At 37.3% G+C, this 17059-nt stretch overlaps 1 protein-coding gene across 1 annotated transcript in view; it reads left to right on the top strand.

The window, feature by feature from the left end:
- LOC124158145 (Down syndrome cell adhesion molecule-like protein Dscam2) overlaps positions 1-17059 on the top strand; it is a 168236-nt gene extending 151177 nt beyond the window's left edge. Inside the window, exons 28-31 of the mRNA XM_046533329.1 lie at positions 1946-2263; positions 4741-5091; positions 8557-8731; positions 16303-17059. Coding sequence (XP_046389285.1) covers positions 1946-2263; positions 4741-5091; positions 8557-8731; positions 16303-16354 — 896 coding nt within the window. The 3' untranslated portion in view covers positions 16355-17059. The remainder of the gene's footprint in view (positions 1-1945; positions 2264-4740; positions 5092-8556; positions 8732-16302) is intronic.

Here is a 17059-nt window from a genome sequence, read left to right as displayed (position 1 = left end):
AATAATTAAGATTATAATTAGCTCGGAGGAAATGTCTCGGAGAAAGTTGAGGTATGGGCAGAACCTAACTCATATCTCCAGGTATCAGTCAGTACCTGGTTGTGATTGCATTGTTTTAACCCTTTAAATCAAGTTTCTGAGTAATTGACCATAATATTGAAATAATATAGTTACATATTAATAAACATTTTACCAATGTAATGGCTTAATTTTGATATCCTTATATCAGGACTATGCTTGAAACAGGTCATCATTATTTAATACCCTATAGTTATGAATTGGATCTTTTAAATAGAAAAAATGTTCAGAACCTCTTTGAGTATTTTTATATTTTTTATTGCTCAGTGAACATTCATGGGAGCATATTTTGTGGGTTTTTGCAACTACATTTTGTGAATACATATTTATATGTATTATCACATCCAAGATATATCTCAGGAAACTGACACAGCTACATTTGGTTACATTGTAGCGAGAAAGATTTGGCATCCTCATGAGAGGAAACCATGCATGAGAGGGCTAAGCTCTGACGAGCACCTAGTTTTTTAAAGCCTGATATGGTTTCTGTACAATCAAACTACCCTCTTATACAGAATGCATGTATTTCACGAAAGCCCTTTGAAAAAAAACGCATTTCCGCTCATGGTAAGTATTTCCGTAGGCTATCATCCTGTTCATGAGCTTATGGCTTCGCGGAAATAGATATTTTCATTCATGAACAGCCATTCCTAATAAAATCCCTCCAATCACCCGACCACAGAGTATATATATGTACCGGCAAATTCTGATGTGTATCACTAGTCTTGAAAATGGTACAGTGTAACCGAAACTAGTCGGCAACAAAGTGTGTGTTTTTGTAGAAAAGCTAAGAAATTTCCTTCCAAACATTATATATTCCTAATAAAGTTTATCTTTTGATTACTAAATATGAAACTTATTTTTTATAATGATCTATGTGGATTCTTTGCCTTCTGATTTTTGCTCCATACTATTGCATACTAATGCATGTATGACGTCTTTGTCTCCCTAATTTTGAAAGAAAAGTTGTAAATAATTTTAAATTTTTATTGAATTAGTAAAATAATTTTTAACGACTCCTGCAAAACAGGGCAAAGATCTATGTTAAAGCATGTTTAGTCCATTCCTTTTTCCTATAATGTTGCTCTATTCATTTTATCCTTCATTTCTGATAATAGTAAACATAATCTTACAGTGGCCCTCTATATAAAGGTGTTATATATAGGTTCAAAGTCCTACATGGGCTTTATGGGCCTCTGTACCTGGACTGCATCAGCATCTTAACTTGGGAAAACTTACTTCCAAGCGAACTGTTGTAATTTAACAGTGATTTCATCACAAAAATAATGATGTCATCCTAATATGCACGAATTAATACTTTCCCAGTGAATAAAATAACATTTTTTGGGCTCACCACCAGCTTGGTAAATTAAAGTCTGCTGACATTTCAAGTTTCAACTCATTACCCCTTCTCTTAGACCTTGTAGCTTTGAGAGTGGGAGATGGCTTGTGGCCTGAAATATCAATTGATGATGATCGATTTGATGTGGTAGCTAGTGTGTTGGCTTCCCACTCCATTGGTTCAGGTTCAAGTCCCCGCAATGGTAGATATTTTTCAGCGACTGACCAATCCCTGCTTGAATGCTTTGTGTAAGTTAATTCAAGTGCAACTCTGTCCATTGTATGCAACAATAAAACATGGTCCCCTACATGTCCATTGTTTAGAACTGACTAATGTCAATTCTGGGTTTCACTTCAGCCTTTCCTCAAGGTGCAAATGACCTAAGTTCTCGATCACCTCATTCAAATACTATACCATAATTGAAAAATCAGCTGACTTAATTTTTTATAATGGGTGGTGAGCCCAAGAAAAGTCCATGCAAATCCTGTCTTTGTCTCTAAAATTTTCATAATCGTTGATTTCCAGGTCAGGACTATGAGATTTGTCCGTATGCCACCTTCAGCCTCCCTGGAGGAGGAAGCAGCGGTAGGGAGGTGAAAGGTCAAATTGGACCAGGAACGGGAGCAATGGACTACTCAATGAAGTTTCACACTTTTGGAAATCAAGAGTGTTATGCGGGTCAACCACCTTCCCCATCAATGGTTACCTCAGAAGTGAAGTCTGAAAAGAAACTGAATTGCCCTCGGGCACGAAGAAAGTCAAACGTTGGGCCTCAAGGGTTAGGTCACTCGGGAGAGGCTTGCAGTGGGGCGTCGAAGAGCCCCCCTGATGGACTGAATTTGGGTGAGTGTGGATTTTTTCAAGAAAGTTTCATAATGATTGTGTGATCGAGTGGAATTGGACCAATCTGAGAAAAATAGTCAAGATCTGCAAGTGCAAAAACTCTTTCTGCAAACATCATGTGCCAATTTCTGCCAGTTATGACTCTTTAGAGAACAGTTTGGACCATTGAAATGTGACATGCCTGGTGACCAATGCTACAGTTTCACTTGTTCTGAATCAAATAAGACTCATTAATGCATACATATTTGTGATCATTGAAGCCTAAACTTCCATTATTTAAAGCAAGTACCATTTACAACCCTAAAATAGTACCGTCATTTTGTTAAATGAAATTTGAAGAATATGTTGGTGTGTAGAGTACACCTAATCTTCACTGTACAGTTTCAACTAAATCCCCAGATATGTTTTTTACATTAAAAATCAGTGAGTTTTAGGATCTCCTATATGAAGTTCTGGTACTAAGTTATGCCGGTCATCTACTAGCTCTCACCCAGACGGCACAGAATCCTCCGTATCTAATTCGTATGCAGATAGTATCCATCGACAAAAAGCGACGGAGCGGTAGTCAATGGATACTATCTGCATACGAATTAGATACGGAGGATTCTGTGCCGTCTGGGCACCCTCATCATCACCCTTTAATCATCCCAATATGTCGTCAGGTGTTGGAACTTTAATGTTGTCGTTCCAGTTTATGTGATGAACTCCAGCTTGCTACAATGCAACCCCTTGAGCAGCTCCTCTCCATGAAATGTGAATTAATTGATGTTCAATGTTGAAGAGCACATTTACTCATTAAGATTGCTCCCTTGTAATAATTGTGAAATACCTATAATGTCTTCAGAGATGTTCACATACATCATTGAGTTTCTTCATTTTGGCCTATGCAAATACATACACATGTTTCTCATTTTATTGTCAGCGACTCCAAAATACATTGAAATTAGATATTTTATTGAAAATTTCAAATATTATACACTAAGCCAGAAGAAAGACCTTTAGTGAAAATATGGCTGAGCTAGAAAAATAAAAATTGGGCTGATACATGGCCATAATCCATGCAAGACTGTGATTCCATATTGACCATAATGATGATTAGAAAAGAGTAAATTTCTGGGAGTTTTCCAACCACGTAGTTGACTTGTGAAGCTGAGCTGGAAAATATCTGTTTTCCTTTTTGTCACATAATTATTGATCCTAAGGTACAAATGTGCATGAATTTCAATTTGATTACTACAGTGTGTCAGCAGTATGGATTCAATCTTTCTCCACTGCTAAAACATCACTCTCAAATGGGATTTTTTTCCACCACAACTATAGATCTCTTCCCTAGTATTATTTCATCCATTATGTACCTTGCTATCAAACTGATTAACTTATTGAGAATTTTCATCAGGCATAAATCAGTAAAATATTAATGTAATGGGAAAACCTTCTCATGCAAAATATTGAAAGGTGGGGTAAACCTTCTGTTACTTGAGAATTGCAATTCCCTGAAATGAGGAGCTACATCTGTGATTAATTAGCCAAATTTCATGGTTCAAGGCCTATCATATAAGCAAATGTCATTTATTTCACCATTATTTTATTCAACATTGTATTGTTTTTTTTCCAGTAAATACCATCAAAGTTTCTTTTGATTTTGTTTGAATGACATAACATTCAAAATTTTATGCTGAGCCAAAGTCATATGCATAGGGTTAATTGTTTCCATGAATAACTGGTATTTTACGAAAGTTTTCATCATGTATCAATGTACATATTCATTTGATACTACTTAACATCATTCTGAGTAATTTTTGTGGTCCTTTCTTCATGTGCCCTCTTCTGGGCTGACTTTATTGACGTTGAAACAATATACACATAGAGCATAACTTATATGATTCCTCCACTTTTGTATCCTCGAGTATTGATTCCTTTCCATGTGACTTTAAATCATTTCACTCACTCAAATCATCTATTACTAACTTCATTTTCCATCCTATTTTGTACAGTATATATACATTAATGACTTGGTGATTATAATCTAATGATGGCTTATGTTTTGTTATCATACAAAACCTGAATTAGAGAATACTAAGTCAAATCATCATCTTTCTATTTTGTAATTATTTTCTTAATTGTTCCAAGTATTTAAAGCACTTTCATGAACTTCTTAAACTTGAAGCTGCTGAATTTCATCTACAATTCATTACCTACATTTTTCTAGATTATTTCTCTATGAATTAGTCAGGCGTTTGAACTTCAAATTTCATAAGGTGGCTGGTCAATTAACCAATGTAATTAAATGTATATTTGACCCCAGTGTATCTTCTAAGCCATCAGGTAGAAATGTCCACACTGGAAAAAAAGAGTGAAATTATATTTTCTGTCCCTTGACTGGCGAGTGGTGTAATGAAATTGTAGTTACATAAATGAGCATTTTTTTCATAATAAACTCTGTACAACCAATCTTTGTATTTGTTTGATGTCAACAGAAATATCCTGCATTTCAAGTCAGCAAACTCTCCCTATGGCATCTTCATCATCACCATCAAACATCATGGTCGGTGGGGGATCAGGTATGGGGGGAAGGTATAGATATGCAGAGTATACCCCTTCCTCCCCACCTCCTCGCTCCACTGACTCCCCCTCTCCGTTGGGCCATTCGAAAAGTTACCCAGTAATAGATAGCACAATGGGCAGTGGAGGGGGGAGATCAGACTCGGAGGACAACAGTGGAGGAGGAAGGGCCCTTCCCCCACCGCCTGTCATAGGCGAAGGCACGCAGCAAGGACACCAGCGATTCCACCAGTTCCAATCGTCCCAAAGATTAGCTTCCAGTCAAGGTAAGATCTCTTTCACCACACGTGTAGTACAGGACGTAAATGGGATGTTCATTAGGTTCTTACTATTATTTTGCCTCTTTTCTCTCCGAGAGAATTGCATTGCCTGCCAATAACAATTAATTACTACCAATCAATGTAAATGGAATTTTACACCATTCAAATTATAATTTTTGATAAATTTGACTCAATGTTTCAAGAAAAACGACCTTCAGTTTTTTTTTGGAAAAGAGATGTTTTTAGGAAAATAGGCATCAATCACTAAGACCATTACGATTGAAACCTCAATATGTCAGCCACGTGCTCATTTTTCATTGAATAGATGGTCAACATATTTGCTGAAGTCGATGGTGGGTGAATTAACTTTGTGGAAGTTATGCCTGCTAAAATAAAATAAAGGCACCGTGTACTTTCCACACTTATTTCAATATTTTGCAACCGGTTTTGACGTGTTCTACGTCAATTTCAAGCAGTCCAGCTTGAAAATGACGTAGAACAACTCAAAACCAGTTGCAGAATATTAAAATATGTGTGTAAAGTACACAATGCCTTTTTTTTATTTTAATGTATTTACTGCCACTGAGCTGATGTATTGGCCCTCCTTGTTGGTGTGAGAACTGCCACCGACCAATTTATTTATTTTATTGCAAATTATTGCATTTTCCTTTACACAAGTAATATTCAACGCCCATAATTTTTACAGGTTTTCAAATGCCAATGAAATTTTCACCATTGGGGAAAAATTTAGATGCATTACATGAAATTGATTGCTTGTGATTACTGAGAATCTGGAATCTTGCAAACTTCCTGAAAACAGCTTTGGTCTGTCTTACTAAAATGGGCTGGCAGCGATGGGGTTTACAGTCTCTACTGACGTTATCTTTGTAGGCAACCCTAACTACATGATTGCCTAATTTTCTCCATCAAATAATTTGATGCAAGCACTATATGTAGACTGAAAAGTATTCAGACAAAGTTTGTACTTCCACTATTGATATATAAGAAAATTGGTCTAGTATGATCTCTTTGTTTCCCGGCGAATGATGTCTTGTGATTGAGCTCAGGCTGTCCACCGTGTGAAGATCTCTATTGATGCTGAAGTTTCAAAAACCGACTCTGTTTTCAAAACATCGGCATCAATGGAGACCTTCACCCAGTCGACACCCTGAATTCAACCACAAAAAAATTGGTCTCCTTCCCATTAGCATATTATTCTTGGACCAAAGTGGGACAACATAGAATCGAATACATCACATCATCTTCCTCTGTTCACCAAACAATGCAGAGATGGATTAAACGCAATTTATTTGGCCCCTGTGAGATCCATGCCTTTGCCTGAATTGTAACGTGTTACATAATCCTTATTCAAAGGCTTAATTTTTTAAAACTCTTGAGCCAAAAATGGCCATCCAGTGCGAATTTAATGGAATAAAGCTGGCAAGAATGGAGCAGTTCTTCTTTATCAACCATAAACGTGACCTAGCTGGTCCCTGTGTATGTTGTACAAATCATTGACAAAGTTACACGTTAACTCCAAAATTTAGCTCAACTTGTGCAATTAAGAATTCTTATCTTGTCATTTCCACCATTTTCACCCTAGTGGAGGTTTCAATTACCCTTGGTATTTTAGAAAAATTAGCTACTAATTATCATACCAGATATATGAATCGTATCAACAATTTTTTTTAACGGGCAAAATTTCCCAGTATTATAGTTAAATTAAGGAAAAACATGATTCAGGATTCATTGGGATCAAATATGTATTGTCTTATCTTTGACATTCTGCAAGGATCATTGTGAGAATCATAATAATTCATACTTTCAGTTCGTGATAGACTGGCTCATGGCCTCTTCTGTGACCAATTGAGGAAGGGGGAGGTAGTCAGTTGGTACAGATAAGTGAGACCACCAGTGAGCAATGTATATCTCACAATAACATACATAACCAAGCTGATTTTGTCAGGAATTTTTATCAATGAATATGCACAAGAAAATCCATCCACACGCTCAACTTTCAAAGTTTTTTTGGGTCACAAAAAGAGGTGGTGAGCATTGGGATTAGCATAAAATTTAATCTGTAATAGAGATTCATAGACTTCCTATTTTCCTTTTTCTTGAACAAGTTGGGCATATTGTAAGACCCTTCACCATTAAGAAAGTATACTAAGCTACTGTCCATCACTAATGTGTGACTTACATACTAAAATCACCTGGATTTGCAAGGTCCAATGACGACAGCATTCATTGCTGTAAGAGCTTACATCTTCAGTCGACATTAATGGGAAGGACTACTGTTAGTTGTAATATAAATTGAAGCATGCAGTTATAAAATGCTTGAATAGACTGCAGAGATAATATTTCATCATTAGTTGCCACTAATTCTACATTTATGAGCTAAACAAATTTAAGAAGTGTTGCATGTTTGATGTATTATTCTACAGATCAGTTGCAGTAGTGAAATTGCCTTCAACTTAAAGGCTTATCATGAGCTTTGAAATTTAGCATGACTTATAAAATCTTAATAATAGATACTTCAGAACTTCAAAAGTTAAAATTATCTAGCATTCTTGTTAATTCCTGGTTACTGACAGTATATGAAATAATATGTAACCTATCTGTAGAATATCATGAATAATTTCACCCAATAATAACTTTGCTTAAAACACAATTAATTTTATTTCGATAATCTATTTATTTTATTTTGATAGTCTAATGATTTTTATGTTCATCCACAAATTGAAAAATGTAGAACAATACTGAAAAGAGAATACTTTCAGTTTTTGCAGAATATTCAGTAGTATGTTCTAGAAATATGAATGCCGAACATGCACGATCAATCTTTCAAAACTAGAGGCAAATAGCAGGGGAAGGCATATTTTCCTAATGATATGATCTCTGACTGGCAAAGTGGTATATATGTTTGGTAGACTGTGGCTTTCACAGCAGTATCCAACACATTAGAACACATGCTCTCTATGCCAATGTATGAGACTTCTAGAGAGGATAATTTCTTCCATGCTAAGATCAGCAATTTGTTATGTTTTTTTTCCTTTGAATCCATTTAATACTGAGTGCCTCTGCAGTCTTATAAAATGGTATTAATTTTTTTTTAATCAACAACCAACTCAAATTAAGGTAAATCTTACTGTCATATCTCAGAAGAGGGATAGTTTCTGTTGTGGATGATACTGACGTGTTTCTTGTCCAGACTGCAGCTATCACAGCATTTTCCAATGAACAGAACTGCTCTGGATGACAGTCCAGGAAGCTCCCTGAGAAGAAAAATTATTACAGGCCATGAAATATGACTTTTTATGACTCATCGTTCTATGCTGGATGCTTTTTTTTATTCTTAATTAATGAATACGTTTTTAAAAAATAAACAATTTCTGTCTTTTGTTTGACTGAGGTGTGATAGTTTTCTGGTGTGATGTTTCCATACATCAGCCTTTTCATCATTTCATAAAGGAAATTCATACGGTGATGAAGGAATGAACCGAGAAGCTGGATCAAGCACAGAATCAGCTGAAGTTTCACCCATCCCTTCCATGAACCACTGGACAAGGAATGGATCAGTAATGGTGAATCACGGAGGGATCCCAGGATCTGGTCCTGGATGGAGGAACATGATGTCAACGACCAGGTAGTGACACAAGTAGGTGGTACCCTTATGCGACACCCAAGACAAGTCAAATTAATACCAGAGGATCATTTTATTTCCTTAAAGACTGAGAAATGAACTTTGGCCAACTATGTATAGTAAAATACGTTATACCAAGGTGGAATAACATGACACTTTTTCCCAGCTAATATGAATGAAGAATAGCACTTGGTGTTCCGTCCCCATAAGGCATTCCATTATTGCCAGCAATTCGAAGGGAGAATTTGTCTTGGCCTTTGGTGGCCAATGCAGCTTTCTTCAGTTGATCTATTCACACTAGAATATTCAGAGGGATCAATTTGATCCTTTTTCAATTTTTTATGTATTCTTCTTCGAAACCAATGTAGACACTACGATTTTCTATCATGACTTTTCAACATTTTTAAGTAACTACATGGGTTGAGATGCACAGCCATCAGACCTCATTACCTTGTGTGGTAGTTTCATTTTTTCCATTAACATCCACCAAGATCAAATTAATCCCTCACAGGTAAATATGGTATTACAAAGTGAGATGAGTGCCCACAATGACAAATTTTAAGCAGTTTATCCTCCAAACATTTCTGCAGCCTTTTCGTGATTGTAAGTCCATTTCCCTCACATCCATAGCGTTTTTGCCATTCATTCCCACGGCCCTCAGTCGGAAAATCTGCCACTATCAACATATAGATTGTATCAAGGCCCTAAAATGGAATGGAGACCTCGACTTCATCTTCAAGGTACTATTAGGAAGCTAACAAAAGCTATTGATAACAGTTAATCAAGTGCCCATGATACAAAGATATTCCACAAACGTTAGTGATTATAATGGTGATCTAAATTTCCATATTTTTTTCTTACTACCTAGTTATATTTCAGTTGTTTGTGTGCAAAATTTATACTGCAATAGTGATAAAATAATTCATACTGCAATGGTGATACACACTAAATACAATTTCTGATGACAAGCTATACTCTGCTAACTATGGCATACAGAGAAATTCCCAAAGAAGCATCCAGATTTTGGTAAAAATGTTTATTAACCCAATGAACAGGGGAGGTCCAGCCAAGTTGGCTGACCGGCCATCGCATAAGGTCCAGAGATAAGGGGGCCCCAAAAACACTTGCATCTATCATGAAGGGTACACCCATGTCTCGTATAGCGCAATTTCGATATAGCGCAAATTCGTTCCTCGGGGAAACATTGCAACGCAGTGTAGCCTAATCAAAAATCTTAAACGCTCTCGTGATAAAACATGAACTTGCGCTAAGTACACACGAAATTTCTATCATTTTACGCATATTAATATAATTGCTTGCCTCAAATCTTCTTTTTTGTTTATATATTAATCAAACTCCATTGCTGTGCAATGGCCAAAAGTATTACTCGTCATTGGGTCCAGATAGCCGGCCTACCGAAGTAATTTATCTCGTCTCCTTAACAGAATGAGTTAATTTAGATCATTAATTGAGCATGGGGGTAGTGGAAATGAGTTTTTTTAAGCAATACTGGTTGAGACGTAATTTTTGCCGTCATAGGTTATCGGGCGATTGACTTCCAGGTAGAGGGTCTACGCAAAAGCCTTCAAGGTCATCAGTATTCACGGGGGAGAAATGGAGCGGTGGCCGAGTTGCGCATGAATAGCATCAACATATAAGAGGGTCCCCTATAGAGTCTCAAACACAATAGCTTCGTTCCCTCCCCGCAGTCGTAGGCCCTCTGCGTCTCAAGAATACAGTTCAGCAGTAGAAGGTGATTTCGATAGAGCCATGCAGAGTAAAAACCAAGAGAAAATGGCAAAAAATAGGAATGCGGGTAGAAAAATCAAGAATTTATCAAGAAAAACCATAAACCTAGAAGAGAAATTGATATAGGTCAATTGCTTTGAAAATGGAGAACGTCAAAGCGATATTGCGCATAAGTTTAAACGCACGATGCCTTATTCTGAATAAAGACGAAGTTAAAACATCAGTGACCTCAGCCGCACCAACTTCAACCAAGCGGTATACACATACGGAAAGTTCAAAGTGATTCAGTACAAAAAGACGAGAGTAGTAATCGTTCCGAGACATTAAGTGAAAGCTCTGGTTGGTTCCAGAATTTAAACGGCAAGCAGGTATTTTCAGTGCAGCAATATCAGGTGAATCTGCAAGTGTTGATAGCGCAGTCACCACAACATTTTCTGATGAACTCCAAGCTGTGATCGAAAGTGGCTCCTTTCCCCCTCAACTAGTTTTTAGTGCTGACGAGACGATATTCTTTTGGAAAAGAATGCATTCTCGTTCATTCATTTTCAGGGAAGGAAAACCTGGGTCAGGTTTCAAAGGCATTTAAAGACTGTTTCACGTAGCTGCTAATGACTCGGAGGACTTCAAATTAAAATGATTTATCATTCATAAACTCCGCTAGCTATGAAATGGCATTCAAAGTAGCATTTGCCTGTCACTTCGATGAGCGACAAAAGGGCCTGGGTGACACAATAGTTGTTTTTAGACTGATTTGAAAAATCGTCAACTGCCGGCAATGCATTACGAACCCCTGAGATAGCAGATGTTAGCCCACCCGCACGACAGGAGGGAATTTAAAAAGCACGTAAGAATTTTTTTTAACGTGAATAAAAGTCTTCAAATGCGTGCATACTATCTTTAAAGATGTTTTAAACTGTAAACATTTATATAAATAATGTTTTCTAAGGCTATTTATGGGAATATATATGTTTTAGAGGAAATTCAATACCCAAGACCTATGCTACCAGGAACGCATCCCTATCTTCCCAATGTTAAAACGCTCTCGTACAACGCAAATTCGTAAAGCGCAAAGACCCCAAGGAACGCATCCCTTGCGCTATACGAGACATGGGTGTATATGAAAGAGTAAATATATTACGAACCAAAGTTTTGTTGCTGTTACATATAAGACTCTACAATTTCATTACTTGCTTTATTTGCAACATACTCATCATAATTAGATTACCGTACAAGCGTGTGTAACAGGCGCACACGTGTAAGAGGCGCACCCCTATTTTGAGCATCGAAGCTAAGAAGAAAAAAATTTTGCGGCATTTTTTATCCTATCGTGCGGTGTTGCAGACGCATGCCTGGAATTTCGACAGTTGTCGAAATTTCCTCTTTCAACGCTAATTGAAAGAGAAAATTTTGATAACTGCAGCGGTAATAGCGGCATAAGAGGGAGTAGAAAGAGCTCCGATCCTCTCTTCGCATATGCAGTTGCTCTACGATGCTCGTCCTACTCACGAACAATTTTGTTTAGAAGCTCTCGCACGAGTATTGCAATAGAATTGCAGCGGTGGAAAATTTTAAGTCAAAACATGACAGTCACATAGCATGAACCTTCCCAAGAGATTGGACAACAATCGGGGCAATCTCAGCGCCGTAGGATAATAACCACGTCGTAGATTTAACGGAGCTCCATTCTGCCCTCCATCAGCTGATGCCTCTGCCGTTTGTTTTCCTTTCCGATACCCCAAAGGAAAATAGGAAAATATGAAGTATCAAAAAAATTTCAGGGAACAATGGAAATGTGTTTCATCCCTACCCCATCTCACCAACTGACCTATTTCGGCCTACCAGGTTCAATTCTCCTAGTTTCTGGAGGCAAAATACTAGGTGAGTCACCTACTGAGCTCAAAGATATCTCGATATCTTTCAGCAATTGTATGACGCGCACGAGGTTCTAAAACGAATGAGACCTAATGCGACGTATATCTGATGGCATTTAAGTTTTTTGAACTCTAATTGATTGACACAAAGATTTAAAGTTAAAACAAGGCTACTAATATTCAACATAGTCCAAACAGCACAATTTCGGAAGAAACAAGCGTAGCATAAGCGCACTCAAACAAGACGAGACGGACTGGAAACTTCAGGACGCGCAAACTACGTATATTACATTGCTGCGCCCTCGCCGCTTCGCTTTCAAGGCAACAACGTCAAATGCAAGATCGGACGTGGTTTCCCTTGCTCCTTCGCTCATAGCGGCTCATAGCCTCGTAGCTTGAAATATGGAGGTGATACGCTCCTCGTAGCTTGAAATACGGATACACTCCTTCCCCTCGACCTCTCCTTCAGCGCTCTTCACTTATAAGTATTTCCGATTGCTTCTATCAACCATTTAGTCCAACAATGAACACACTCGTTTAAATTTTTTAAACTGCAGGTTTTGACACCAATATAATTTTCAGTTGCAAAAATCCTCATATAAGCGTCTGAAGGTAATTTTTGAAAAATCATGTGCTCAGCGTAATGGAAATTGCTCGGCAAGACAGATATTGACTATTAACCAGGCATGTCCTTCAAAATTATGCGTTTCTCTACGTTTGATAAGCAATTACTATACGCAGTATAAATGCCGCGGAATGCCCATTCGTGGCAGTAAATTTATCGCACGCTCCGGAGCGAATCACCCCGCGCGATCTTTTCCAAGTTCACCTCTGGGGTACCGACGTGACGGCGCGATGCTTACAATAAATGCAAACAGGAGCATTTTACAAAAACGTCACTAAGGGAGAAACTCCCCTACCTGCTGCTTGATTTTGACCCAGGGTTTCAAATGACTGACTCACGCTGAAAAACAAGGCGACTCAGTTCCCCTTGGACTTGCGGCCGGCGAAGGGGGAGGGGAAGATAAGAAGTTTGTGTAAGAGGCGCACCCCCCTTTTTGACTTCAATTTCTGGGGAAAAAAGGTGCGCCTCTTACACACGCTTATACGGTATATCAAAAAATAAATAAAGTAAAGGTGTCAGAAGATAAAAGAAAGCCTGATGATTTTTTAAAAGGATTATTAGAAAAGGTTATTTTGGAGGTTTTTTTTTTAGATTTTAGCAGTTTCACGGAATAATTTCTCTAAATAGATAATAGAACCATAGTGCATAATTAAATTTTATGAGCTGTGAAATTCTCACTTTTTATAGTATTTTTCTGACGAAATTGTAATTTTTTATTAACTTTTATTGATTAAAGTGTACCGGGACTAACCACTGTGATAACTTATTAGACTATCACCGTGGTTAGTCCCGGTACACTTTAATAAGTCCAGAGCGAACACCTCTAGTGTTCACAGTTCGGGGTTTGCTCTCCGGCTGTGGCGCCATGCGCACGACCTGGACTGCTAGTCGCATCATATGCTCAGCAGTCCATGCCGCCTTGTCCGGTACAGTCATCAAATTTCCACAGGGGAGAATGACGCCTCGGTAGCTTAACTGGCTAAAGCACTCCGGATATCGAGGGATCCGGGTTCGAATCCCGGTCAAGGCGAACGATTTTTCCTCTGTGGATTTTTCGCACTATTTGTGCATTGCGGGTGACTCCATAAAAAGTTATCACCGCGGTTAGTCCCGGTACACTTTAATAAGTCCAGAGCGAACACCTCTAGTGTTCACAGTTCGGGGTTTGCTCTCCGGCTGTGGCGCCATGCGCACGACCTGGACTGCTAGTCGCATCATATGCTCAGCAGTCCATACCGCCTTGTCCGGTACAGTCCACAAATTTCCACAGGGGAGAATGACACCTCGGTAGCTTAACTGGCTAAAGCACTCGGCCGGAGATCGAGGGATCCGGGTTCGAATCCCGGTCAAGGCGAATGATTTTTCCTCTGTGGATTTTTCGCACAACTTTTATTAAGTTTTTTAAGAGCCAAAATAGCCTATAAATCCATTCCTGGGCATACAATTTCCCGAAGTTTTACGAGGAAGAACCCCCTAAAGGTAAGGAGGGCCCCATCATGAGCCCCAGCCACGGGCTCCCAAAGAACCTCAAACCCCACTGCCCATGAAAGACTGATTTCAAACAAGTACAATGAAATATAAAGTCAAAAAACACAAATGCTTAAGTTATAATTTCAATAATGACCTTTATTTGCATATATGTATATAAACAAATAGAGGTTACTGATGTAAATTTTTTGGAATGATATTCTAAGCCCTGTTTTCTCAGAATCCTCTGCTTAGCTAGTACTGTGAACTTGAACAGACTAACCATTTCTATGCTCCTTGCTAAATGTAGGTCATGATATAATAATGCAAGAGAAATACTGGATCACCAGCAGAACTGGGCTACAATATATAAAAGCTCAGCACCTTATAATGGATAGACCTGAAGACAAACAAACTCTCCTTTCGTAGCAATGGCAATTATGGAATATGTCCCTCACTTACTGCATATTAAAGAAGCACTTCTGAGCGAACAACATTTAGGAAAAAATTTAACATTTTTTTATATTAATAGTAAATAAGAGATTTAATGAGATGTGATGCTGGGACCAGGTTTTCGTTCTTTTATTTTTCAAAAAATGATAAGGCATTTTTTATGCATTAAAAAAATTCCTCAAGAATCCTGTCAAATTTATGATACTTTTTTCCTCTATTTCTTCACTGTTACTCAGAAGGTACTGTGGAGACAAACTATTCAGGCAAACTATTGCATATAACCTTGTGAAAAAAACTCTAAAATATAATATGTACAGCCAAAATTAATTTGTTAGTCTGGAAATTATACATATTGATGTCATTTTACAAGTTTTATTGCACTAGAGTAAATATTTTGAGTGTTGCTGATATTTCCTACAGAAGTGTTGCTCCCAACTATGGACTTAAGCAACATGATATCCTCTGGAAAAGACTTAATAAAGACGTACATAGGTTTAATTGACGTAGATCCCTCTGAGCTGCCTCCCCAGGATGTGGATGGCTGACGGGAAGCTGTTCTCTTTGCATTTTGTTCCTTCAGAGCAAGTGAAAGTATATGCTTATAAGGGCTTCAAATACATATCATGGAAAAAAATTAATTTTAAAGAAATGAGACTTGACGAAAAATGTAAGTGAGCCTACTGATAGAAAAGGCTACATTGTATTGTGCATAAAATATAAACAGTAAATGCTACATCGCAATGTGTAACAAGGACACCACTAAAGTTACCATACGATTTATGCAAATATGATTAATTAGTTTAAGTGTAACTGAAAAAAATCATAGTGATAAAGCATCCATGTGTATTTTATGTGGCATGCAGCACATGCAGGCAGCCATGCTGATGATCGCTAAGGCACAAATTGGTCACTAGCGATTATAAATTCAGTACCAAAAATTAAGAATGCCAAACTAAGATTGAATATTGAGGATGAATCATTGTAAAGAATATATTCTGGGAGATTCATTTTCTAATTTTTAATAGGCACACACCAGGATGATGGGAGTATATAAAAATTGTTTGTAAATAAAATATCTCCTCTAGCTCCATGCCCTAATTCCTAGTCGATAACTTATCTAGGATTTTAAGCTGCAGTTTTTTAAGTTTATTTCATAGTTACTATGTACGTATGTAATTGGAATGAATTTATGAAAATAAAAATAACTGGCTTGATATTAAGTGTCCCCATTACAGCTCATAGTATATGATGTTTCTTGAATGCATGGGGTCTAACATATGGGCACTGGATCTGTAAAGATTAATAATGATCCGGATATATTTCCATGAAAATAGTGCATATACATTTATATTTCAGCTGAAAGGGCTATTATTAAATATTTTACAAGTTTGCAAACCTTTATCTTGCAGGTACCAGCAGGAGATAGATGGTGAAAAAATTGACTTTACAATTCATGTGTGAATTCTTCAATGTGATCAAAGCAAATGAATGTGTTCTATCGGTTAACAAAAAATGAATAATTCTAAAAATATATATTATTAACGATGGTGTATACAGAATGAAAGCTGCTACACCAAGAAAATAATGACTCCCATGTTGTCTAAGCTGGAGTAAGTTACGGTATTGATCTGAATCAATTAGTACAACAAAATATTCATTTCGTTTTGCTATATTTGATTCTTGACAATCCATCAGTGGTTGGTCATGCTGATGAATCAAAACTGCTGTGACATAAACAAAAAGTACTTAAGTGAAAAGCTGATATGGTGACATAACTCCCTCTTGATCAAGGTAGATGCAGACACTTCAATGATGAAAAATTCAGTAAGATGTTGAAGCTTTCAAAATTCTGATGAAATTCGGGAAAAATGTTGTATCTAATTATTTTTTCATGTTTTTGAAAGGCAACTGCATTTTGAATGCAAGTGAAAGGCATATGGTGATAAATATCTGTGTTTTAATATTATAGGCAAAATTGTAAATATGGCTTGCAAAAGAATGAACTCGTGAGAGATTGTTAATGAGAGTTTGTGAATTTCCAAGCATTCTCTGAAGTGCATTTTATTACCAACCCTTTTCCTCGGTGGTTTGGAGTTATACATTACCAAAGTATTCTGATTTTGTATTAATTTTATTTAAACTGTCAATAAAAGTCTGATAATTTTA

Source organism: Ischnura elegans, chromosome 4 (genome assembly GCF_921293095.1).
Source record: "Ischnura elegans chromosome 4, ioIscEleg1.1, whole genome shotgun sequence".
Taxonomy (NCBI): Eukaryota; Metazoa; Arthropoda; class Insecta; order Odonata; family Coenagrionidae; genus Ischnura; species Ischnura elegans.
This window is presented reverse-complemented; position numbering and strand designations above follow the sequence as displayed.